Consider the following 25,000-nt stretch of genomic DNA (forward strand, 5'->3'; position numbering starts at 1 on the left):
CTGAAGAAGATGAAGAATGGGAAGGCAACTGGACCAGACATGATTCCGGTGGAGGCATGGAAAGCATTGTGGTGGTAATTGCTTCCTAGCAAAGAAAGATAAAGGAAAGGAGAACGCATTTTCGAGAAGTTCAGCAGTAAGGAGGCTTTCGTGCCCGTGTTGGAGGCGCCGTTTCTCGCCGCTGTTCTGGAATCGTTGGGCGTGTTGTGGAGTGCAACACACGCCTAAGTGGCGGGAGAAATGCCGCGATTTCTGATGCAATACTTTGTCTAGATTCATCTAAGAATTTCTAGAAATCTCGCGAGTCTGTGACGTTCGCCGTAGGCTCCGCCCCCAGAGTGCCGTATAAATACAACGGACGGAGAGGAGAAGAGAGAGATCGTAAAAGAGAGACTCCAGTTAGTCACAGAGAGATATCCTCAGTAAGAGCCACAGATCAGATTATCAGTGAGAGATCAGCAGCAGCAGAGATCATCCGTGAGATACGAGAAAAAGGAACCAACGAAGGATCAGAAGAGTTGTTCGAGAGTTGATTGGATATTGGTCTAGTTGTCTTCAGGAGTGGACGAATTATCTCGTGTTATCTCGACGTCGAGCAGACTTCAGAGGAGAAAAGGTCCTGCTAGAGGTTTTGGGTAGTTCCTGCCTTTCAAGTAGACTAGTTTCTGCAATGCGGAGTCAAGAGGACGTCTGCAATTGCCGCTCTACTTTTGGAGAAGCAATCGCTTTGAATTACCAAATTGACTAGCAAGTATTTGAATTGCCTCACTGTTTCCCCAGTTCATGCAGTGTAAGATTCTGTCTTTTTATGTAAATAGGAGATACCATTCTGCATTTACCTTTGTTAGTAAGCTTGTAAATAAACCTTTGCTGTATTAGTGTTTCTTTCTATATTCGTATCCCCAGTTTCAACTGTTGGTGTTGAAATATATTTTTTTTTATTATTTCATATCGAACCTGAAGCGGACCTCTCTCAGAGGCCGTAACATTGTGTCGACCCTTGCCAGGATATCTCGACACCGTAACATTGTGGCGACCTTGCTTAGGCTATCAACACTTTAACAGTTTGAAACAGGGAGGATATAGAAAGAATCAGAATGAGTGAGATGGTGAAAGAGTTTATTGAGTCAGGTAAGCTACTAGGTGTAGAGGGGAATGATCTCCGTGAGTATGTTGAAAAGAAAGAAAGAAAGAAAAGTATGAGAGAGATGAAAGAGCGGCTGAGAGAGAAAATGCAGCAAGAGAAAGAGAGAGAAGCAATGATAATGCTGCAAGAGAAAGAGAGAGGCAATGAAAATGCAGCAAGAGAGAGAAGTAATGAAAATGCAGCAAGAGAGAGAGATGTTGGTAATGCAGCAGGAAGAAAGAGAAAAGGTACGTATGCATGAGCAGGAAGAGAGAGAGAAAGAGCGTATGCATGAGTTGGAAATTGCTCGGTTAAGGGAAATTACTTGTATCAGTCGGTTAGGCAAGAACGAAAACGGAGCTGATACGTTAGGAATGAGTGCAGTGCTAAAATTAGTACCAAAGTTTGATGAGGAAGATGTTACGACATATTTCATGTGTTTTGAGAAGTTAACCCTTAAACGCCGACTGGACGTATTTTACGTCGAGATAAATTGTCTGTCGGGTGCCGACTGGACGTATTTTACGTCGACATACAAAAGTTTTTTTTAAAATTCGCGGAAAAATACTTATAGGCCTACCAGCCTAAAACTTTTGAATCACACACCTTGGGGGATGCTGGGAGTTCATGGATCAAGGCCTTGTTTTGTTTTGAAGCGTGACCCAGGTGAGCATGCGCGATATCCCTTCTTCTCGCTCCAGCCAGCATCAGTAGCGCACCATCCGAGAGCGATCTTTCGTGAAAAGCGTGTTTTTCTGGACTTGTGCGAGACTTTGAGCATTTGTATTGCTACAGGACATTCATAGATATGTCTCAACGACGTGTGAACCGTGAAAGGCGCGTTTTACCCGTCGGAAGGGATCGTGTAAGGCGAGTTTTGGACCTGGATGCTGGCGAGGGGCCAAGCACCCAGCATGACCCCGCGCCTCAAGGCCTTTCTGTGCGGCCACGTGTGGCTGAAAGTGTTTTAGGAACACAGCGTATGCCTTTGGTTACCCCTAGGAAGCATGTGGGCGTCCTTAGGGGCATTCGTAAGCATTTGGGAGGCCTCCAACCAAGGGACATAGATGAATATCTATCGGAGCTTGATCGGGAACATGTCGCAAGTCCTCATTTTGATGGCGGATGGTCATCGAGTGATGAGGACATCAGTCCCGATGAAAGTGAGGATGAATATCTGCCCCCAATGTCCGTTCGAGGCTCACATCCCGAAAGTGAGCTCGAATTCAGTGGGTTCAGTGCTTACGAGGGGGAATCTGAGGAGGAGGAGGGTGGGGATACGGGGTCAAGTTTTATAGCAGAGGACGATACAGAAAGTGAGGGCCTAAGTGAGGGTGATGGGCCAACGGGGGTGGGTAGTGTGCAATATCGTGCCCGCACGTAGAAGGTCGGCTCGTCGCGCCAGCCAAGGTGAAGGTCGGTCGTCGGAGAGTGACGAGGGGTGGACGGAGGACCCCACCCCTCCTAATTTGCACCCCTTCACGGCAACCCCTGGGATCACCGTACCAGTACCCCTGACTGTTTTGGGGTTCATCCAGCTTTTCCTGACGCGGGCATTGCTGGAATACCTGGTACACGAGACGGTGGACTACGCTCGGTACTGCCGGTATGAGCTGAGGACGACCTTGTCGTATTACTGGCGGGGTTGCAACCTCATTGACATGGCGCATTTTTTGGGGCTCCACATTTATTTTGGTATGACACCTGCTGTCGACGTCAGGCAATATTGGAGGAGAAATTATTTTTTATGTATGCCGAATGTGCCTGGCGTTATGTCCCGTGATAATTTCCTGGCGTTGGACAGGTACTTCAACGCCTTCAACCGAAGGGCCATACCCCGGAATAACAGTGATCACCTCAATTTAGTGAGTACAGTGTTGGATTATATCCGTGAGCTGTGTAGTAACCTCGTGATTCCTGGAAAGAACCTGTCTTTGGATGAGGGGATGATGCCTTACAAAGGACGTCTTAGTATAAAAGTGTATAACCCCAAGAAGCCAAGAAATATGGTGTGAAATTCTTTCTCATTACCGAGGCCAACACTGGATACGTTGTGGACTTTTCAGTGTATACCGTGGTCTTCTCCACGCTGCGTGACACTGTATTCAACCTTGTGGGACGTTTCCGTAACCAGGGATATCACCTGTTTATGGATAATTATTATAACTCGGTATCCCTGGCCCAGGAACTGTATGAAGCAGGTGTTCACGTCAGTGGTACCCTTCGGTTGGTGCGTGGGGCCCCGAATGTCCTCAAGAGGTTCGCTAGTCATCCTCAACACCTGGCAAGAGGAGAGACAGAGTGGCGGTGGAAGGGCGCTGTCTTCATCTGTTGGAAGGGTGTCCGACTCGTCCCCATGATTACGACGAGTCATGAACCCATCCAAGAAGAGATCGTACAGCGGAAGAAGACACGTCGACAGGGCCGAGTTGTGTTTGAGGAGTTTCGTACCGAGCGGCCTACCGTCATTGGGCACTACGACAGGCACATGGGAGGAGTTGATCTCTTTGATCAGCTCATCCAGTACTATCCCTTCGCCAGGAGAACCAGAAGGTGGACACAGAAGCTCCTCAAATACATCCTTCAGTTGGCCCTCCAAAATGCCTACATAGTGTACTGTGGGTACCGCGGTGACAATCTTCCGAGGTTGACCTACATACAGTTCCTAGAGGTAGCTGGGAATGCCCTCATCAACTTCGATCCCGATGAGTGGCCTTCCATAACTGACCCCCTGCCCCGAGCTGCAGATCTGCCCCTAGAGGAAAGGGCAGATAGGAGGGCCAACTTCGCTCGACCTGCCGCCGCCCCTGCTGCTGCCGCCCCTGCTGACGACGCCCCTCTTGCTGCCGGCCCTGCCATCACCGCTTCTCGTCGGGTAGTGGACCCTGCGTGTCGGCTGCAGCCAGGGGAACACATACTGGAGGCCTTACAAGGGCAAAGGCAGAAACGGTGCCGGGTGTGCCATATGAATGGCAGAAGGAGAGACACCCGGTTCTTCTGTCGTATCTGCAAAGTTGCTCTTTGCAGGATAGGGGAGTGTGACCGAAAGTACCACACTAAGGTCATGTATTGGAGCGCGCCCCCTAAACCGACAGCGGAGGGCGCACAGGGCCGCTGGGGTCCATCAGCAGTAAGCGCGCGTCTCCCTCCTCCACCTGTACCTCGTCATGTCGAGTGGAAAAAAATGCAAGACTCTTCAATGGAGGAGGGAGAAAACAAGAATAGAACGAAGAGTCAGGATTACGAGTGAGTATTCTGCATTTATTTTATATTTAGTTGTTTTTATATTTATTACAATTTTTTTATATATCTGAATGTGTGCATGATAAAATAATAAACAATTTTTATAAGACATCATTATTATGCGAAAAGAGAAGTGTCACCTGCATTCCTTTTATTTATGTATTGGTACCAGAATCGAAGAATGTAATATATATATTTTACGTATAAAAAAAAAATTATATATATATATATATATATATATATATATATATATATATATATATATATATATATATATATAGTATATATATATATATATATATATATATATATATATATATATATATACACACACACACACACACACATATATATATATATATATATATATAGATATATATATATATATATATACATATATAATATATTTATTATTTATATATTATAAATTTTTTTTTTTGGGGTAAGCAAATTACTTACAGTCTAGTAATATTCAATCATTTACCTTCACTTTAAAACAAATTGCAAGTCTCTAGAACAATATCTCGATTTATGGGGAATATTTGAAAAAAAAATTTATATTCCCTCCGCGCGCCGATTCTCGGCAGCGAATCTCCGAAATGCGTAGGTCACATTCTCCTAATATTTGTGCCTTTTCATATTACGCTTATTTTAAAGGTTTATATATGGAAATGTGCGCAAAAACATGCACAATATAACAAAAAATATTGGAAGGTTGTAGCATTTCTCATTTTTGAAATATTTGCATATAAAGTACGATAAGTACGAAAAAAACTATGATCGGTCAACTTTGACTCAACCGAAATGGTCAAAAAACGCATTTGTAACATAAAGATCTTACAGTCTAGTAATATTCAATCATTTATCTTCACTTTAAAACATATTGCAAGTCTCTAAAACAATATCTCGATTTATGGTGAATTTTTGAAAAAAAACAAATTTCCCCTCCGCTCGCCGATTCTCGGCCGAAAATTCTCCGAAACGTGTAGGTCACATTCTCCTAATATTTGTGCCTTTTCATATTACGCTTATTTTATAGTTTTATATATGGAAATGTGCGCAAAAACATGCACAATGTAACAAAAAATATTGGAAGGTTGTAGCATTTCTCATTTTTGAAATATTTGCATATAAAGTACGATAAGTACGAAAAAAACTACGATCGGTCAACTTTGACTCAACCGAAAAGGTAAAAAAAAGCATTTATAACATAAAAATCTTACAGTCTAGAATATTTCAATCATTTATCTTCATTTAAAAAAATTGCAAGTCTCTAGAACAATATCTCGATTTATGGTGAATTTTTGAAAAAGATATTTTTTTTCCCCTCCGTGTGCCGATTCTCGGTCGAAAATCTCCGAAACGCGTAGGTCACATTCTCCTAATATTTGTGCCTTTTCATATTACGCTTATTTTATAGATTTATATATGGAAATGTGTGCAAAAACATGCACAATATAACAAAAAATATTGGAAGGTTGTAGCATTTCTCATTTGTGAAATATTTGCATATAAAGTACGATAAGTACGAAAAAAACTACGATCGGTCAACTTTGACTCAACCGAAATGGTCAAAAAAACGCATTTGTAACTAAAAATCTTACAATCTAGTAATATTCAATCCTTTATCTTCATTTTAAAACAAATTGCAAGTCTCTAGAACAATATCTCGATTTATGGTGAATTTTTGAAAAAAAAAAAAAAAAAAATTTCCCTCCGCGCGACGATTCTCGGCCGAAAATCTCTGAAACGCGTAGGTCACATTCTCCTAATATTTGAGCCTTTTCATATTACGCTTTTTTTAAAGGTTTATATATGGAAATGTGCGCAAAAATCATGCACAATATAACTAAAAATATTGGAATTGTTAAGTAGCATTTCTCATTTTTGAAATATTTGCATATAAAAGTACGATAAATAGGAAAAAAACTACGATCGGTCAACTTTGACTCAACCGAAATGTCCAAAAAAAAAACGCATTTGTAACATAAAAATCTTACAGTCTAGTAATATTCAATCATTTATCTTCACTTTAAAACATATTGCAAGTCTCTAGAACAATATCTCGATTTATGGTGAATATTTTAAAAAAATATTTTTATTCCGTCCGCGCGCCGATTCTCGGCCGAAAATCTCCGAAACGCGTAGGTCACATTCTCCTAATATTTGTGCCTTTTCATATTACGCTTTTTTTAGAGGTTTATATATGGAAATGTGCGCAAAAATGTGCACAATATAACAAAAAATATTGGAAGGTTGTAGCATTTCTCATTTTTGAAATATTTGCATATAAAGTACGATAAATAGGAAAAAAAACTACGATCGGTCAACTTTGACTCAACCGAAATGGTCAAAAAACGCATTTGTAACATAAAAATCTTACAGTCTAGTAATATTCAATCATTTATCTTCACTTTAAAACAAATTGCAAGTCTCTAGAACAATATCTCGATTTATGGTGAATATTTGAAAAAAATATTTTTATTCCGTCCGCGCGCCGATTCTCGGCCGAAAATCTCCGAAACGCGTAGGTCACATTCTCCTAATATTTGTGCCTTTTCATATTACGCTATATTTAGAGTTTTATATATGAAAATGTGCGCAAAAACATGTACAATATAACAAAAATTATGGGAAGGTTGTAGCATTTCTCATTTTTTATATATTTGCATATAAAAAAAAATTTTAAACAAAAATTCGACATTCGGTCAACTTTAACTCTTTCGAAATGGTCGAAAACTGCATGTGTAAGCTAAAACTCTTACAGTATCGTAATATTCAATCATTTTCCTTCATTTTGAAACAAATTGCAAGTCTCTATAACAATATTTCTATTTATGGTGAATTTTTTAAAAAATTATTTTTTTACGTCCGCGCGCTACGAATTCATGCATCATTTTGTGATAATATTTTCTCTGTGTTGCTTTTATCGTTTTACAATGTGTTATATACCAAAATGATTGCAATTTAGTGCACATTACAACGAAAAAAAAGTAACTTGTTACCTCTAACCGTTTGGCGCACAGTGCGATTTGAATACAATTATATATGAAATTTCGTTTTTGCGCTATCATATATCGCATTATTTATATATGATAATGATAATTTTTTTCATTTCTGATGGTTGCATACTAAACTTCAAGCAATGACAAAAAAAGGAGCCAAAAATGAACTCTTAATCTTGAAAACTAAGTGCGCTGTGATTTTTAAAAAAAAATATTTTTTCCGCTTCCGCGCTCACTCTCAAACCCCTCTGGCACACGGGAGTCATTTTTTTATTTACCGCTTCGGCGTTCAAGGGTTAATGGAACGAGTAGGTTCTCCTAAAGAAACGTGGACTTTATATTTGCAGTCAGTTTTGAGTGGTAGGGCACTTACTGTGTATAGTTGCATGTCTAAGGAGGAATGTGATAATTACGATATCGTGTAAGAAACTGTTCTTAGCGCATATAGGTTAGTACCAGAGGCGTACTGTAAGAAATTTAGAAATTTGAGAAAGGATGAAAATATTACGTATGTAGAATACGGTAAGAAGTTAGAGAGGCTGTTTTTTGATTGGTTAACTTCTGCTAAGGTTGTGGATTTTGATTGTTTGAAGAACTTAGTGTTGTTAGAAAACTTCAAAGATAACGTATCCCCTGAGATTAAACTGTATATAGAGGATAGGCGAGAAGTATCTTTTGCAGGAGCAACTAGGCTAGCTGACGAATATAGTCTAATTCATAATTTGAGTGTTAGTAAGGAACGAAATGATCCTTCGTTTGGTAGAGTACAAAGCAGTAAAGGTTTCGGTCCTAGTAATAGCAATGCGAGTAAAAGTGACTATTCCTGTTATACATGTGGAAAACCTGGTCATACGTCTTAGGTTTGTAAGAGTAAACTGGCATCTAGTGGCTCAGAATTAACTTGTTTCCGATGTAATGGGAAAGGGCATTTAGCGAGAAATTGTGCAGCAGAAAGGAAGGACGGTAAGAAACCAGTATCTCTAGTTAACCTTTTGTCAAGTAGGAATGATGTGTTGAGAGAAACTAGGAAAGTTTTTGGTGAATTTCTGTCAGAAGGCGTAGTTTCCTCTCTTGGAGGAGTAGATTCGAGAGAAGTAGTCTTGCTTCGAGACACAGGGGCTGCTGTCTCACTGATTCGAAGAGAGTGTGTGCCGAACAGGGCAGAAATCAATATGGAAGAGAAAGTCATGTTAGGTGGATTTTCTAACACTTGTGTTCTTTGTCCTTTGTTGAAGTTGAATTTAGAAAGTCAGGTAGTGTCAGGAGAAGTAAAACTTGCAGTTGTGGACAGTTTGGCGTTGACATTATTGTCGGTAATGACTTAGCTATATCCAAGAATGTGAATCCTGTTGTGAGGAATATTGCAGTGCCTGAAATGGTAGTAACTAGGTCGGGCTTAGATACAGACATAGACTACGATCATAATTTGTTCGTGGATTCGAATGTGAGTAAGTTCGTGGATTCGAACGTGAGTAAGTTTGTGGATTCGAACGTGAGTAAGTTTGTGGATTCGAACGTGAGTGAGTTCGTGGATTCGAACGAATGTGATAGAGGTAGCGAGGTTGATCTTGGCATGAGTGTGGCTGAGAGACCGGACTCTATCGATGTTAACAGTGATAGCCAAGGGGAAGGTGTAGCTGTCGAGAGTAACGTAGTAAATGTACCAGTATCTAGTCCTAGTTACGGTGATGAATTAGGCTCAAACATTTTGGTTAAGGATGAGCTAGTCAAGTCGCAGAGAGAGGATGAGACACTAACCCGAATTTTTGAATGTGAGCTGGATGATGTGTGTAAGGAAACTTTTTGTGTAAATGACAAAGTTTCGTGTCATGTTCGTCCTAAGTAAGTAGTGAAGGGGAAATCACAGGAAAATTCGTAGTTTCTAGGAAGCTTCATGAATTAATTTTGAAGTTAGCACATGATGAGAAAGGACATTTAGGAGTAAATAAAACTTTCAAGTGTATTAGTAGGGCGTACTTTTGGCCTAAAATGAAAAATGATGTAAAGAGGTATGTTTTCAGCTGTCATGAATATCAAATTGCCGGGAAACCGTTGCAAGTAATTCCCAGAGTTCAGTTGTGTAATATTCCTTCGGTAGGCGAATCTTTTGATAATGTAATTATAAATATGTTCGGACCTTTGCCTAGAAGTAAGGGTAGAGATGATTGCATAACTAACCTTGAGTATTATAAAAACAATCTAAGAGATGTTTGGCAACTAGCGGAGGAGAACGGAAGTGCTTGGCACTTAGCGAAGAAAACCTGAACGGAAGTCAAGGGGGAACTGAAGGAAGACATGATCTTAGAGCAAAAGAGAGAAGTTTGTGTGTAAGAGATAAAGTTTTAGTACTAGTCTCGAGAGAAAGTCCATTTTTACCTTATAAGTATGAAGGTCTTTATTCAGTATTAGAAGAGGGGAAGTATACATTATAGAGTTAATGTGGGTAAGAGTAGAGCAAAGGCAATGAATGTAAATTTGCTTCAGAATTATAAACAACGCCCCGTGCCGTGGCCTCCGCCCGTGTAACAGTTTTATTACTGAGTGAGTTCAGTTTTGAGAAAAACACAAGAGGTGTTTTAGTATTTATAAGTTTTAATCAGTTCAGAAAACAGAAAAAGTAAGAGAGAAGGATAACGTTATAGCAGATAGCCTCTCTAGTTTTTTCAGAATGAGTAGCCTAATAACCATTTTCTGTTATCGCACGAGTGAGTGTGTGTGGAGAAGCGTGCGTGTTTGACTGGGTTAAAGCTTTATGCAGAATTGTTCCCTGCTGTTCAATTCTTGTTTCTCTTTAGAAAAAAATTAAATCAGTTGATTTCATTTTTTTTCTCTTTTGGGGGGGGGTGGCCATGTGATGGTAATTGCTTCCTAGCAAAGAAAGATAAAGGAAAGGAGAACGCATTTTCGAGAAGTTCGGCAGTAAGGAGGCTTTCACGCCCGTGTTGGAGGTGCCGTTTCTCGCGGCTGTTCTGGAATCGTCGGGCGTGTTGTGGAGTGCAACACACGCCTAAGTGGCGGGAGAAATGCCGCGATTTCTGATGCAATACCTCGTCTAGATTCATCTAAGAATTTCTAGAAATCTCGCGAGTCTGTGACGTTCGCCGTAGGCTCCGCCCCCAGAGTGCCGTATAAATACAACGGACGGAGAGGAGAAGAGAGAGATTGTAAAAGAGAGACTCCAGTTAGTCACAGAGAGATATCCTCAGTAAGAGCCACAGATCAGATTATCAGTGAGAGATCAGCAGCAGCAGAGATCATCCGTGAGATACGAGAAAAAGGAACCAACGAAGGATCAGAAGAGTTGTTCGAGAGTTGGTTGGATATTGGTCTAGTCGACTTCAGGAGTGGACGAATTATCTCGTGTTATCTCGACGTCGAGCAGACTTCAGAGGAGAAAAGGTCCTGCTAGAGGTTTTGGGTAGTTCCTGCCTTTCAAGTAGACTAGTTTCTGCAATGCGGAGTCAAGAGGACGTCTGCAATTGCCGCTCTACTTTTGGAGAAGCCATCGCTTTGAATTACCAAATTGACTAGCAAGTATTTGAATTGCCTCACTGTTCCCCCAGTTCATGCAGTGTAAGATTCTGTCTTTTTATGTAAATAGGAGATACCATTCTGCATTTACCTTTGTTAGTAAGCTTGTAAATAAACCTTTGCGCTGAATGACCATTATAGGTCCCAGTGCTTGGGCTTGTCCCTAAATTTCATAATCCATCCATCCATCCATATTAGTGTTTCTTTCTATATTCATATCCCCAGTTTCAACTGTTGGTGTTGAAATATATTTTTTTTTATTATTTCATATCGAACCTGAAGCGGACCTCTCTCAGTGGCCGTAACATTGTGTCGACCCTTGCCAGGATATTTCGACACCGTAACAAGCATTAGGAGATGAAGGAGTGGATATACTGTACGATCTTTTGATAAAGATCCTTGAATAGGAAAAGATACCAAATGAGTGGCGTGGGAGTATATTGATCCCAATTTTTAAAGGGAAAGGCGATGTCCAAGAGGGAGGTAATTATAGGGGCATTAAATTGATGTCCCACACTTTGAAGATACTGGAAAGGATGATAGATGCTAGACTGAGAGAAGAAGTACAAATAGGTAAAGAGCAGATGGGATTTATGAAGGGAAGGGGAACAACAGATGGTATATTTTGTCTGAGGCAAATAATGGAGAAATTCGGGGAAAGACAAAGGGACCTACATATGGTATTCATTGACCTTGAAAAGGCTTATGACCTAGTCCCGATACAAGAGGTATGGAGGAGTCTGAGGGAGAAGATGGTGCCAGAGAAGTATGTGCGATTGATACAAGAGATGTACCGGAATATATTTACCAGAGTGAGGAGCAGTGTTGGGGAGACAGAAGGTTTTGAGGTGAGGGTAGGATTACACCAGGGGTCGGTTCTGAGCCTATTTATCTTTAACATAGTGATGGATGTTATAATAGAGGAAGTAAGGTAGGCAGTACCATGGAACATATTGTATGCGGATGATATTGTTCTGTGTGCAGAGAGCAGGGAAGATCTGGAAGTGGAATGGGAAAGATGGAGACAAGTACTGGAGGACAGAGGAATGAGTTAAGTAGATCTAAGACAATATATGTGTACCACCACTGAGGGGGATGATAAAGTATTCAGCTTGGTGGAGAGCAAATAAGGAGAGTTGATAAGTTTTAAGTATTTGGGATCTTTTTTTAACGCTGGAGGAAGTATGGAAGAAGAAGTAAAACATCGGGTACAGGCAGGCTGGAACAACTGGAGAGCGGCCTCTGGAGTTCTTTGTGACAAAAGAGTACCGCTTAGGTTAAAAGGAAAATTTCACAAGACAGTGGTAAGATCAGCAGTGCTGTATGGTACGGAAACAGCAAGTATGAGAAAAACAGAGCAGAAGAAGATGGATGTGGCAGAAATGAGAATGCTTAGGTGGATGTCTGGGGTGACAAGAGAGGATAGGATCAGAAACGACTACATTAGGGGGTCGACTAAGGTGGTGGAAGTATCAAAGAAAGTGCAGGAGGGGAGGCTGAGATGGTATGGACACCTGTTGAGGAGAGATGAGGAACACGCTGGGAGACATACTATGGGGGTGGAGGTGCATGGAAGAAGAAGAAGAAGTGGGAGACCAAGAAAGAGATGCAAGGACTGTGTGAGAGGAGACTTACATGAGAAGGGAATTGATGAGGCAGAAGTGCAGGATAGAAATAGATGGAAACGGCTCATCTGAAATGGCGACCCCATATAAAAATGGGAACAAGCTGGAAAGAAGAAGAAGCTGACTTCTCCTCCTTTGAGATTATGTATGGCCAGGCATAAGCTTCCAAGATAAGGCTGTCCCATCCACATTAAACACTTGCTTATGTAAGTAACCCCCCTCCCTAATTATCTTAGCCAACCCACTAGGGAATTTTTTGTTGTTTCCTCATCAACACTAGCAGCTTCACCTTGCACCTTAAGATTATGCAAACTAGCTTGAACCATAAAGCAATTAAACCAACCTTTACTCACCACAAACAATTTACTTGCTCTCCCTTTCCTGCTTTCACTTTTTAATGTTTCACATAACCTTCTAGCCTTCTCTTGAATCACACTAAGGCTTACTGGAATTCACTGCTGGCTCTTATCTTCGAGCCAGATCAACAATAATCTCCATCTTGACAGTGAGACCTCTATGCTACTTTGTTATAATGGCTGCATTCATATGAGCATCTCCCTTCACTTGTTCAAAGATACTTTCTTTATTCTTAATAATGGTTAAATTTAACAAAAAATAAAAACTACTGAGGCTAGAGGGTTGCAATTTTGTTTGTTTGATAATTTGAGGGTAGTTGATCAAAATGCCAATTTCCAGCTCTCTAGACTCAGTAGTTTTTTAGATTTACAAAATGTAGGCAGGCAGACAGACAAAATAATATATATATATATATATATATATATATATATATATATATATATATATATATATATTCGCGGGGGATATGTACCAGGGACCCGCGAATAGTTAGAACTCCCCTCTAAAAATGCCCATATCTGCCTATCTTGAAAGTTCAAATAACAAATGTATACTTAAAGTATCATCCTACATCAAAGATACCATTGATTTGGTATTATTAATATAATTCCAAAGTCATCTTAAACATTTGACCATTAGAAATATATAAACAGCCAATAACAGAGAGAGAGAATAACTTCTTACGATATCAATAGATTGAAAGGAACTTCTGTAGGCAACACTTATTTCCCCTCCCATAAATACATATATCTATTACAGAGAAGGGAGAAAGACAGGACTGAACAATTATGTTTGTTTATCAATTCTTTTGCTGAGAGAGAGAGAAAGAGAGAGAAGGAAGAAACAGAAACACCAAATGTAAACCTTATGTAACATCCTGCATCAAATTTACCTTGAATTATCTTATTAATGTATTAATCTTAGAGACTGTATCAATATAATTTCAAAGTAATCCTAAACATTAGTACCCTTAAAGGTATATACGTACGTACTTCTAACACTTGCAGCCAAGAGAGAGAGAGAGAGTTGTCCTTACAGTATTTAAAAGAGTGAAATGGAAAGATTATTGTATTCAAAATACTCACACGTGAATTTTGTAATTACATTTATAGTATTATTATTACACATATAGTATTACTATTGGAAAACCTTAATAATAAACTTACTACATACATGTACCATAAAAAGAATCTCCTCAGTAAGAGAGAGAGAGAGAAAGATTGCATAAAAACCATTAAATACATTGACCATTGTATGGCACTGTTACTTGACCAATTTTGACAGCTTCCCACCTCCGAGCGTCACTGGACTCACGAGAAGGTAGGGAAATTGATACAGAAAAAGACGAAGGGAAGAATTGTCCTTTGAAGTTAGTTATATTATTATTATTATTATTATTATTTGAAAATATTAATAAACACATGCATCTACCATAAAAATTCTCTTATCACAGTAAGAGAGAGGAGTTATCCTTACGTAAGTGAAATGGAAAGGTAATTTTTATCTCTTTAAAATACTTCCACATACAAATTTTGTAATTACAGTTTTATTATTATTTTTTTTTTTTTTTTTTTTTTTTTTTTTTTTTTTTTTTTTTTTTTTTTTTGCTCTATCACAGTCCTCCAATTCGACTGGGTGGTATTTATAGTGTGGGGTTCCGGGTTGCATCCTGCCTCCTTAGGAGTCCATCACTCTTCTTACTATGTGTGCCGTTTCTAGGATCACACTTTTCTGCATGAGTCCTGGAGCTACTTCAGCCTCTAGTTTTTCTAGATTCCTTTTCAGGGATCTTGGGATCGTGCCTAGTGCTCCTATGATTATGGGTACGATTTCCACTGGCATATCCCATATCCTTCTTATTTCTATTTTCAGATCTTGATACTTATCCAATTTTTCCCTCTCTTTTCTCTTCAACTCTGGTGTCCCTGGTATTGCGACATCAATGAGTGATACTTTCTTCTGACTTTGTCAATCAACGTCACGTCTGGTCTGTTTGCACGTATCACCCTATCCGTTCTGATACCATAGTCCCAGAGGATCTTTGCCTGATCGTTTTCTATCACTCCTTCAGGTTGGTGCTCGTACCACTTATTACTGCAAGGTAGCTGATGTTTCTTGCACAGGCTCCAATGGAGGGCTTTTGCCACTGAATCATGCCTCTTTTTGTACTGGTTCTGTGCAAGTGCCGGGCATTCAATTGCTATGTGGTTTATGGTTTCACTTTTCGTATTGCACTTCCTACATATGGGAGAGATGTTATTTCCGTCTATCGTACTTTGAACATATCTGGTTCTTAGGGCCTGAACCAGATATGTTCAAAGTACGATAGACGGAAATAACATCTCTCCCATATGTAGGAAGTGCAATACGAAAAGTGAAACCATAAACCACATAGCAAGTGAATGCCCGGCACTTGCACAGAACCAGTACAAAAAGAGGCATGATTCAGTGGCAAAAGCCCTCCATTGGAGCCTGTGCAAGAAACATCAGCTACCTTGCAGTAAAAAGTGGTACGAGCACCAACCTGAAGGAGTGATAGAAAACGATCAGGCAAAGATCCTATGGGACTATGGTATCAGAACGGATAGGGTGATATATTATTATTATTATTATTATTATTATTATTATTATTATTATTATTATTATTATTATTAACAACAGAAAATATCAATAAACATTTTACATACTAGTACCATAAAAATTCTTTCTTCTCAGTAAAGAGAGAGAGAGAGAGTGTGTGTGTGGTTATCTCTCTGTTCTCTCAGAAAATACTTAAATTGCTTCCAGCGAAACAGAGGGAGGGAGTTACCACTATGGCATACATATCCTGTGTGGCAAAAGAGAGAGCGAGAGAGAGAGGAGTTATCCTTAATTAAAAGAGTGAAATGGATAGATTATTGTATTTCTTTAAAATACTATCACATAATATGAATTTTGTAATTACAGTTATATTAATATTATTATTATTATTTGAAAGTATTAAAAACAAATAGTACATGTACTATAAAAATTCTCGAGTCTCAGTAAATGAGAGAGTGAGAGAAATTGCCTGAACACTTCGTGGCAACAACACAACAGCTCCTCCACCTCCGTCCCCATTACTTGATATGTTTGAAAGTTTTAGTACCTGGAGTTTGAGAGAGAAGACTGGGATTTCCTTCATTCTTACATAATTTTTCAAATTTATAAACTAAAATCTTACTAATTCACTATAGTATTTTCTTTAATGAATTGATGTTATTGCTGTATACATTAATATTAATATTTGAAAATATGAATTAAATTATTTATCCTACAAAAAACCATACATCTCTGTAGGAGAGAGAGAGAGAGAGAATTATTATTTTTACTATGTTATATCATGTAATCTTATTAAACTAACTAATACAGTATTAATCAGTATTAATATTTGAAAATTAGTAAATCATTTTTGTACCATAAAAATGCATTAAGTCATGAAAATAACATCAAAATACACTAATTGGTGATGATTTTCACCAGAAAATCCTGGGAATAGGCAAATCCCCCGCAAATAATGGGTAAACATGGCCCAGAGAGAAATCCGCGAATCAGTGATCCGCGAATAGGAGAACGAGAATACGGGGGGAACACACACACACACACACACACATATATATATATATATATATATATATATATATATATATATATATATATATAACACACACACACACAGTGGTACCTCGACATACAAAAGTCCCAGCTTGCAAAAAATTCAAGTTACAAAAGCAAATATGAAGATTTTTTTGGCTCTACATACGAAAATAGTTCAGGTTACGAAAGGTTGCTGTAAAGTCCCGAGATTTGCCCAGACCACCGATAGCAATTTTAAAACTCGCGCGCCGCCAACTGAGTAGACTCACCACCATCCTCCCGCTCTCCCATTGGTTCCTGATGCTAGTCACCGCCATAAGATCCTGCTCTCCTATTGATCAGCATTATGCCTCTATGTAAAGGCATTCCTTGACCATTTTTTTTGCGGCAGTGTTATTGTAAACACTGGAATTCATTCCAATCTGAAAATTTCCCCTTAGTAAGCGTCTCAGTGATCAATCATCACACACCATACAAACTTCCTGTGAGAGTCCCAGCCAGTCTATCCAAAACAACATGTATGTCTGGCCGTGATTGTTGTATTGGTAAGTGTACAGTATTCTCACTAGTAACAGTATTTCCACTAGTTTTTACAATACACACTGCCTTTTTGCCTTCTCCTTCACCTATTTTCAGTTATTAACTTATTAAATTAATAATAATAAATTAATAATGAACTATGAGCTATTATTGATTATTACTATTTACGGTTAAATTATTTTTATCGTTATTATTGCTGTATTGATGTTGGTCTTGTTACTGTAGTACAAGGAAGGTGTATTGACTTCAGGTAACACTGTTTATGTATGCTTAAAGCACTATTGCATGTTTTTACACAATCTGAAGGGGGGGGGGGGGGGGGGGCGACATTTCACGTGCTTGCAGGCAAGTGCACCACATATTTTTTTTCTTTTGGGTCAAAACATTCTGAAGGGCAGGGCTTTCATATGGTACTTGGTTGAAATTGATATGTTTCCTAGAAGTGGAGGTATTGTTTGAACTTTAAGAGCATTTTTCTCATATTTAAAAAAGTGGCGCTTGACCCATTGTATTTAAGACTGTCACTTATGGTTCGTGTCAAGTGCTCCACATTTGCCATTGCAAGAATTACCAGACAGAGATATGTCTCATTAGACTCAATATCATCTTTCAGTTTACCTCATGGTATAAGAGAAGTCTGTTTGGCCTTCACCTCGGTGGCCGCGAGTGTGATTCTCGGGCATTCCACTGAAGCGTTAGAGATGTGTATTTCTGGTGATAAAAGTTCACTCTCGACGTGGTTCAGAAGTCACATAAAGCCGTTGGTCCTGTTGCTGAATAACCACTGGTTCCATGCAATGTAAAAACACCATACAGACAAACAATACAAACAGAAGTCTGTAAGTCTCGTGCTTTATCACAATTGACCCATAGGCCACTGTGATGATTCAGAATGGTTTTTCAGACAAATACAGTGTTTTTTTTGTCTTCTATATACATTTTCTAATTTGTAAAGTGTTCAACTACTAGTTGTTCACTCCGAATTGGAGTAAATGTTTGAAGGCTTCGTCTGCCCTGGAGTGCGATAGATCAGGTTAAAGAGAAGAGTTCCTCCCTAAACCAGTCTTCGCAGTGAAGTTGTTTGTGCTGGCAGTACATCCCTGTGTTACACAGCTAAAGACTTCCAGCCTTCATTGCAGTCACAGATCTTTTTGCTGAACAGCAATGAAATAATTGAAGTTCTCTTTCAGTCCTCTGTAAGTTTCAGGGATTAGAACCATCCTCGTTATTAACAGGACTTTTCTCTGTCAGTATTTTGAAAGTTAACTTCTTTCCAATTCAACTGTGAAAGACATGAGTACACACTCGCTTTAGTCTGTCACATAAGTAGTATTGTTTCTCGTCAGTTGAGATTCTAATACCGATGAGAAACTTTTTCTCTGTCTTGCCATCCCAGTGGCCTCAGGCCTCTGGACGCTGACTCTTGTTCTGCACGTTCGAGCCCTTATGAGAGTTATCAGAAGAGTTTTTGTTTTTCAAGACTGCATCAGGCAGTAGCAAAGAAGATAGACGTGTTGCATGGATAGTCTTCGGCATCATCCTTCAAAAGGCAGGTTATCATGTCATGACTTCGTCATGGATGTCGAATCATTCAGCATCTGTTTCGACAGGTTGAATCACTCATGATCCTCTTTGCCTTAGATTTTGTATTTTTTGATTCCTCAAGCAAGGGGAGAAGGAGATGTGGGCAATAAGGCAGGAACGTCTCGTATGTTTGCCTTAATGCCTTCGACTCTTTATGTTCCTCATTGCTTTTTTGTATGAATTACAGTTCCTCACTCATTTGGAAAAACCCAGAGGTCTGACTTTTGATCTTGTAGTCTTAGGCTCCGATCAGTGTGTCAGAGGCAGGTCATTCATCCTCACTCTTTCGACCAAGAGGAATCGCCCAGGTGTGGTGAGGTCGTCAGTTCTAGAGACTCGCTCAGATTCCTCCCTCCAACCAGTGAGTCTTCCTATTGTAAAGGACCGAGGGTTTGGATATCGTATAGGAACAAATAAAAATTTTTGAAAGTACATTATATTTTTCCTAACTATACAAATCTGAGGTCCTTTACACTAACTGCCTACCTCATGCCTTGTAGCTACTATGACTAAAGAAAGGCAGTTTAATGTACTTACATCTTTACTAGCAGCACTGTACTACACCGGTCTGGGACAAAATTTCTCATGTAGAAAATTTTCTCAGAACTTTGTAAAATACAAATATGGGATATTTCATCAAGACATGGTCTTCCTCCTGAATTATTTTTCTGAGAATTCTTATTCCATATTTGTATTTTATAAAGTTGTGAAAAAATTTCTACATGAGAATTTTTGTCTTAGACCAGTCATAGTAACTACATGGTCTGAAAAAAGTTACAAGAATTACTTAAGCATAGTTTTTTTCAAGTTAGTTTCAGGTTTGTTTTTGCTAACCCTTTTACAATAAGATCACTTTTGACGGAGAAGCGTATTCTTCCTGTGGACCTTGATTCGTGTGTTGTTTACTTCTTTACCTGTTTGCAGTGTGGTCTGCCATACGTTCCCGCTAGCTCAGACAGAATTTTGAAACAGAGGTCTTTCTGTTCGAACTAGGGTTAGCACAGGACCATCCTTTCACTGACTTGGATTTTAGAGTACTGTCTTTTTGTTCAAATAGACTGGACCTTTTAATTTTAGAGTTGATGGTTATTAAGAGGATGAAACTGAAATTGAACAACTCATGGTATTCAACTAGCTATCGTGTGATTTCATAGTAGGGACACAAGTGGGTCATTAGCCATTTTACTTTGGGTGTGGTAGTTTTACATTTCACCTTATTTTTGTTTTGCATTTTTTTATAGTAATTTTGTGATTAATTTTTTAGTTTTTATTTGCAGTTCGTTTCGTGTTTTGTCAGCATTTTTACTGAAGATTTTAGTAAGGCAATTCATTTTATTGTAATTTCAGTGATTTCTTATCCTCAATTTTTCGGCTTGGTGATAAGGTTTTATACCTCAAAAGCACAAATAATTAAGAATGTTCTTCCTGGTCTTGGCAATATTATTTATCATTATGATATATATATTATAATATAATAATATATATTATAATATATATATATTATATATATTAATATATAAATATATAATATATAATGCTATATATAAATAAAGGTTTTTGCCATGAAGGAAAAAATGAAAAGCGAGATAGCAAGCACTTTCGTTCAAGTGTGACCCTTTACTCAGGGACAACTGAGTAAAGGGTCGCACTAGACCGAAAGTGCTTGGCTATCTCGCTTTTAATTTTTTCCTTTGTGGCAAAAACAAAAAACCTTTATTTATACATAGCATCATGTTTTACATACTTCGTGATCAAGTTATTCATATATATATATATATATATATATATATATATATATGTATGTATGTATATATGAATAACTTGATCACGAAGTATATAAAACATGATGCTATGTATAAATAAAGGTTTTTGCCACGAAGGAAAAAATGAAAAGCGAGATAGCCTAGCACTTTCGGTCTAGTGCGAACCTTTACTCAGTTGTGCCTGAGTAAAGGGTCGCTCTTGACCGAAATTACTTGGCTATCTCGCTTTTCATTTTTTCCTTTGTGGCAAAAACCTTTATATATATATATATATATATATATATATATATATATGTGTGTGTGTGTGTGTGTGTGTGTGTGTGTGTGTGTGTGTGCATTAAGCTACAGTGTCCTTTAATATCCAATTCACTATGTTAACTGAAGGGGAATTTTTTAGTTGATAATAATTTTGTCCTCTTGTGGATTTGAACTAGCTTACTGAAGAGAAATCAGGACTTAAGTGACTTTACCGACTCTGCCAACGTCACTGAAGTCCTGATTTCGCCTCATTCCGCTGGTTCAAATCCACTAGAAGACGAAATTATCATCAATGAAAAGATTCCCCTTCAGTTAACTTGTATGAAAATATGTTAATTCCGAGGTAGAGCAAATTGGATATTAAAGGACATTTGTAGCTTAATGCATGTATATGAATCATGATAATGTGATAAAAACTCATATATTTACTCCATTTTGCCATTCAGTAATGTAAAATTTGATAAAGAAACTGGTAAGGCATGTCTTTCTCTCGCTATTCTGTGAGTTTCCGATATACATTATCCTTTTTTTTTGTTTTCTTTCTGCCGCTTGCCCGCTCTTACTGAAAACGATTTGTCGACATCCAAAATCCGAAATTTAATGAGAAACTACCAGAGGGCAAGACGAAGCTGATAAAAGGGGTCAATGAGCAAATCTCAGTCCTCAGTCCGTCTCGGACCCTCCACTCATGAGTCGAAGGCAGGAACCAACCAGCTCCTCCCCCATTCGTCGCTGTCCTTATTTTTCACTGGTTACTTACTCTGATCGGTGCCTGACAAATTGGGAACAAAGCAGAATCCAATAACCGAATACGGTAAAGTGCTAGTTAATTGGCAGTCACCTTTTGTCTCTTTCTGTATTTATTTCTTTGTTTTTCTATGTCTGTGCTTATGCGCTCCTTCACTGTGATCCCTTGTCAACTCCCACAGGCGAGCCCTTGTTCTATAAAAACTAATCCAATTTAAGTGCTGTGATTCCCTGTCTTTGGTTTAATAGTGCTCATTGCGGTGCTAAAAAACTTCACTAAGGGAGATAACGTAATTTGGTGTGTGTTGCACGTCCTCCCATTCAATACAATAACGATCTGTGAAGTAATTCAGTCATTTCTTGCCCTTTGAAGGAATTCTGAGAACATAAGATTTATATTAAAGCAAGTCTGAATATTTGGTGTTCAATCCTTGGTGTGTAACACACGTGTTTTTAGAGAAATACCCTTTTTTCAGGTATCCTATCTCCTTCATTCCTGCTGTGAGAGGTCCTCTCCTTATCTTATGCTAGGCACTTACCTCCATATCCACGCTCCAAGTCCTCGGCACGCATCGGATCCCGAACACGTGTTTCCAGTGCTACAAGCAGCTGTTCTCATAATAAGTAGCGCCCTTACTAGCACCTTGAATACGTCATAGAGTAATTAGTCTGTAAATATACCCCTTTGAATTTGATCCTTAGAGTTTTCCTTACATTTCCCATTGAAATCTAATCTCGGCACTAAGTCTTAATTTCTGTTTATAAACTAGACTTCATAAGATCTTTCTTTTGATGAAGTCAGATTTAGTTTTCTGTTGCGCATTCCTACGAGTCCCATATATATATATATATATATGTGTGTGTGTGTGTGTGTGTGTGTGACTTGCATACATGCGTACGGTACTTCCCTACACCCAAAGACTTGCCAACTTGAAGGAAGTATAGCACCCGAAGAAAAATTTAGAGCTGTATTCACCTCATACAGTTGTTGTTGAATTTGTTATAGGAGGACAGTGTAATGAGACTTCCGAAACATATTCCAGCTGAGTAGAATATTTGTACTGCGGCATCGCCCCACACTTCCACCTCCATGAGTCTCGTGACGTCGAATTTTAGAATGTAGAATTCTATTCCTTTGTAAGAGCCTTCCAGTGTAAGACCTGTGAGGAATAGAATGAGTTTTTCTTATTGATATGCATATAAGGGTTTTTTTCTACTAATGTTCTTGTACATAATGTTAAGCCTCCGGGTGCCATATTTTTTACCAAAAGAAAACGAATTTTTAGCATACAAACGAACAAAAAACGTGACCTCGCTGGAGGTAAAGATTGAGTGATTTTGTTCATGCAATTATTCCTACGACGTCAGTGGTGTTCAAAAATCACAGAAAATATTTGGCAGTCATTAGTTAGTTTCGTAACATCTGCAAAGAATAGGATGTAAGGCCTTATTTTGATGAATTCTTAAAGGATTAATCAGAATAAGAACACATTCCGGTTTTTTGCGCATTTATATTTCTTCCACTTTTTATAATCGCCATTTGATAGTGAACATCCTCTAACTTAAAAGATTATTTTATTAAAATTCAGTGTTTAAATTTGAAAGTTATTTAAGCTAATTACCTTGCTCAGCATTTTATCATTAACTTAGTGATGTTACTTTATTCATTATATGAATATCTCTTTAAAAAATTTCCAGCTGTATGATGGAAGTGGTTCAGATTTCTTATTATTCATTAACCGTTAATGTATGATGTGACGTCTAATTATCGATTATGCTATGCACAAAAGTAATAACGGCAGTTGGGGAACAGAAAACTGAAGTTAGTGTTGGATTACACCAGGGGTTAGCATTAAGCCCATTTTTGTTAGTGCTGGTCATGGATGTGTTGAGTGAAGAGATCGGAAATGAAGAGCTGTGGGGGTTGTTTTACGCCGATGATCTGGTGATTACTGCTGAAAATGAGGACCCACAGAAAAGGGTTGGAAAGTGGCAAAAGCCTTTAAGAGAGGGGAGGTTCAAAGATGAATGTGAATAAAACCAGAGGTTCTGGTGAGCAGTAGGGAAGATAGAGACAGAATAAAAGTACGAGAAAGAAGAGTCGCGATTATAGATTAGGCAGAAAAGTGTAAATACATAGGATCTACTGTAAACTAAGAGGGAGGATGTGAGACCAGTGTTAATGTATGGATCGGAAATATGTACTCTAAGAAGAAAACAGGAACGGAGATGAGAATGCTGAGGTTGATTATGGAAATATCGCTGCTTGAGAGATTGGAAAAGGATGGAAATAAGAAGGGCAGGCTTAGTAAAGATTACAGAGGTTGATACGAGAGGCACAATTGATATGGCATGGGCATGTGTTGAGGATGGATGACGAGAAGGGAGTGCAGGGGGCTTGGGAGGAACCTGTTAAAGAAATGAAGATCGAGAGGGAGACAGAGAATAAGACAGCGAGATAAAGTGAAGGAAGATATGGAGAGAAGAGGTTTGTTTTAGGGTGATGCCTTTGATAGAAGGCAGTGGAGAAGGCGCATCAGGCAACCGATCTCTTAATGTAGGAACAACATTGGAAAAGAAGACTACGCTGTAGTTTAAAAGAAATTGAAAGTAGTTGGAGAAAAACGTATTCAAGTAAAAGAAATTGACAGTAGTTGGAGAAAAACGTATTCAAGTTGAAGAACTAACCTCTGATAAAGAGGACGATAAGAATGAGATATGGAAAAGTAGCAGTAAAATAGACTACTTTTCCAAGACTCTTAATCCCCTTGAAGAGGCTGGCGCCGACCAGGATCCACGAAAGGGCCAGGTAACCCACCAACTCCCACTGCAGGACACCAAGGTCATCCCAGGTCTTGCCTGTGACATGCAGCATGCGATTCCTGAAAGACACAGGGCAGCAAAAGTTACTCGAAATCTGGACGTAAGATATTTTTGTAAGCTTAGATGCGTGCGATAGTTATACTACAAGAAAAAAGATTATCAGTGTCCTTTATTCAAATACTGGAAATGAATGATTAGGAAATCCAACGGAACATTGGTTCAGGTAGAATGCTTTTTCCTTGTCCAGCTAGAGGTAAATAAAGAAAAGGGCAGAAAGGAATGTCTTCTCAAAAGAAGGAACCACTACTAGTAAAAGACATCAAGTTAACCAGAAATGATGTTCGAACAATTTTTGGTACGTTTTTCTATACATTTTGTTATCACTTTACCAAAGGCTCACTCACAAAAAGAAGTCCTCGCTTGGAGAGATTTTGTTAATAACTGAACTAGCTGCTAAAGCTCCCTCAGTTGGATGGTGGCAGTGGGTCAGGTTGTGAGCGCGGAGATTAGCAACCCCACAGTATTGGTCAGCCGTGAGGCATGTTTTGTTGTAGAAGAAGAGGGAATTGTTCTGGCAGACAAGGGCTTCTTCCTCCGAGTAGCATTCTGCGAGTTAAAAATAATAATAGAATAGAAGGGGGAAAGGGCTATTAAATTACATAAAACAGTCAATAAAAGTAACAAACATCCATACTATTGACAAGGGTTAAGTTTAGCTTCAAACTTAAGGACTTTGTTGCCTGTATCATGGGGTGTTACAAGTTCTAAGATTCACCCTGTAGT

General features: G+C 38.8%; 1 protein-coding gene across 6 annotated transcripts in view; it reads right to left on the reverse strand.

Annotated features, from left to right (window-relative positions):
* The window catches only part of LOC135219576 (sodium- and chloride-dependent glycine transporter 2-like), a 145,836-nt gene that overhangs the window by 7,557 nt on the left and 113,279 nt on the right, over positions 1-25,000 (reverse strand). For all 6 annotated transcript variants that reach the window (XM_064256458.1, XM_064256456.1, XM_064256454.1 and 3 more), the window contains exons 5-7: positions 24,622-24,823; positions 24,083-24,276; positions 22,371-22,554 (exon numbers count right to left, since the gene is read on the reverse strand). In XM_064256458.1, coding sequence (XP_064112528.1) covers positions 22,371-22,554; positions 24,083-24,276; positions 24,622-24,823 — 580 coding nt within the window. The remainder of the gene's footprint in view (positions 1-22,370; positions 22,555-24,082; positions 24,277-24,621; positions 24,824-25,000) is intronic.

Source organism: Macrobrachium nipponense, chromosome 1 (assembly GCF_015104395.2).
Source record: "Macrobrachium nipponense isolate FS-2020 chromosome 1, ASM1510439v2, whole genome shotgun sequence".
In the NCBI taxonomy this organism is placed as follows: Eukaryota; Metazoa; Arthropoda; class Malacostraca; order Decapoda; family Palaemonidae; genus Macrobrachium; species Macrobrachium nipponense.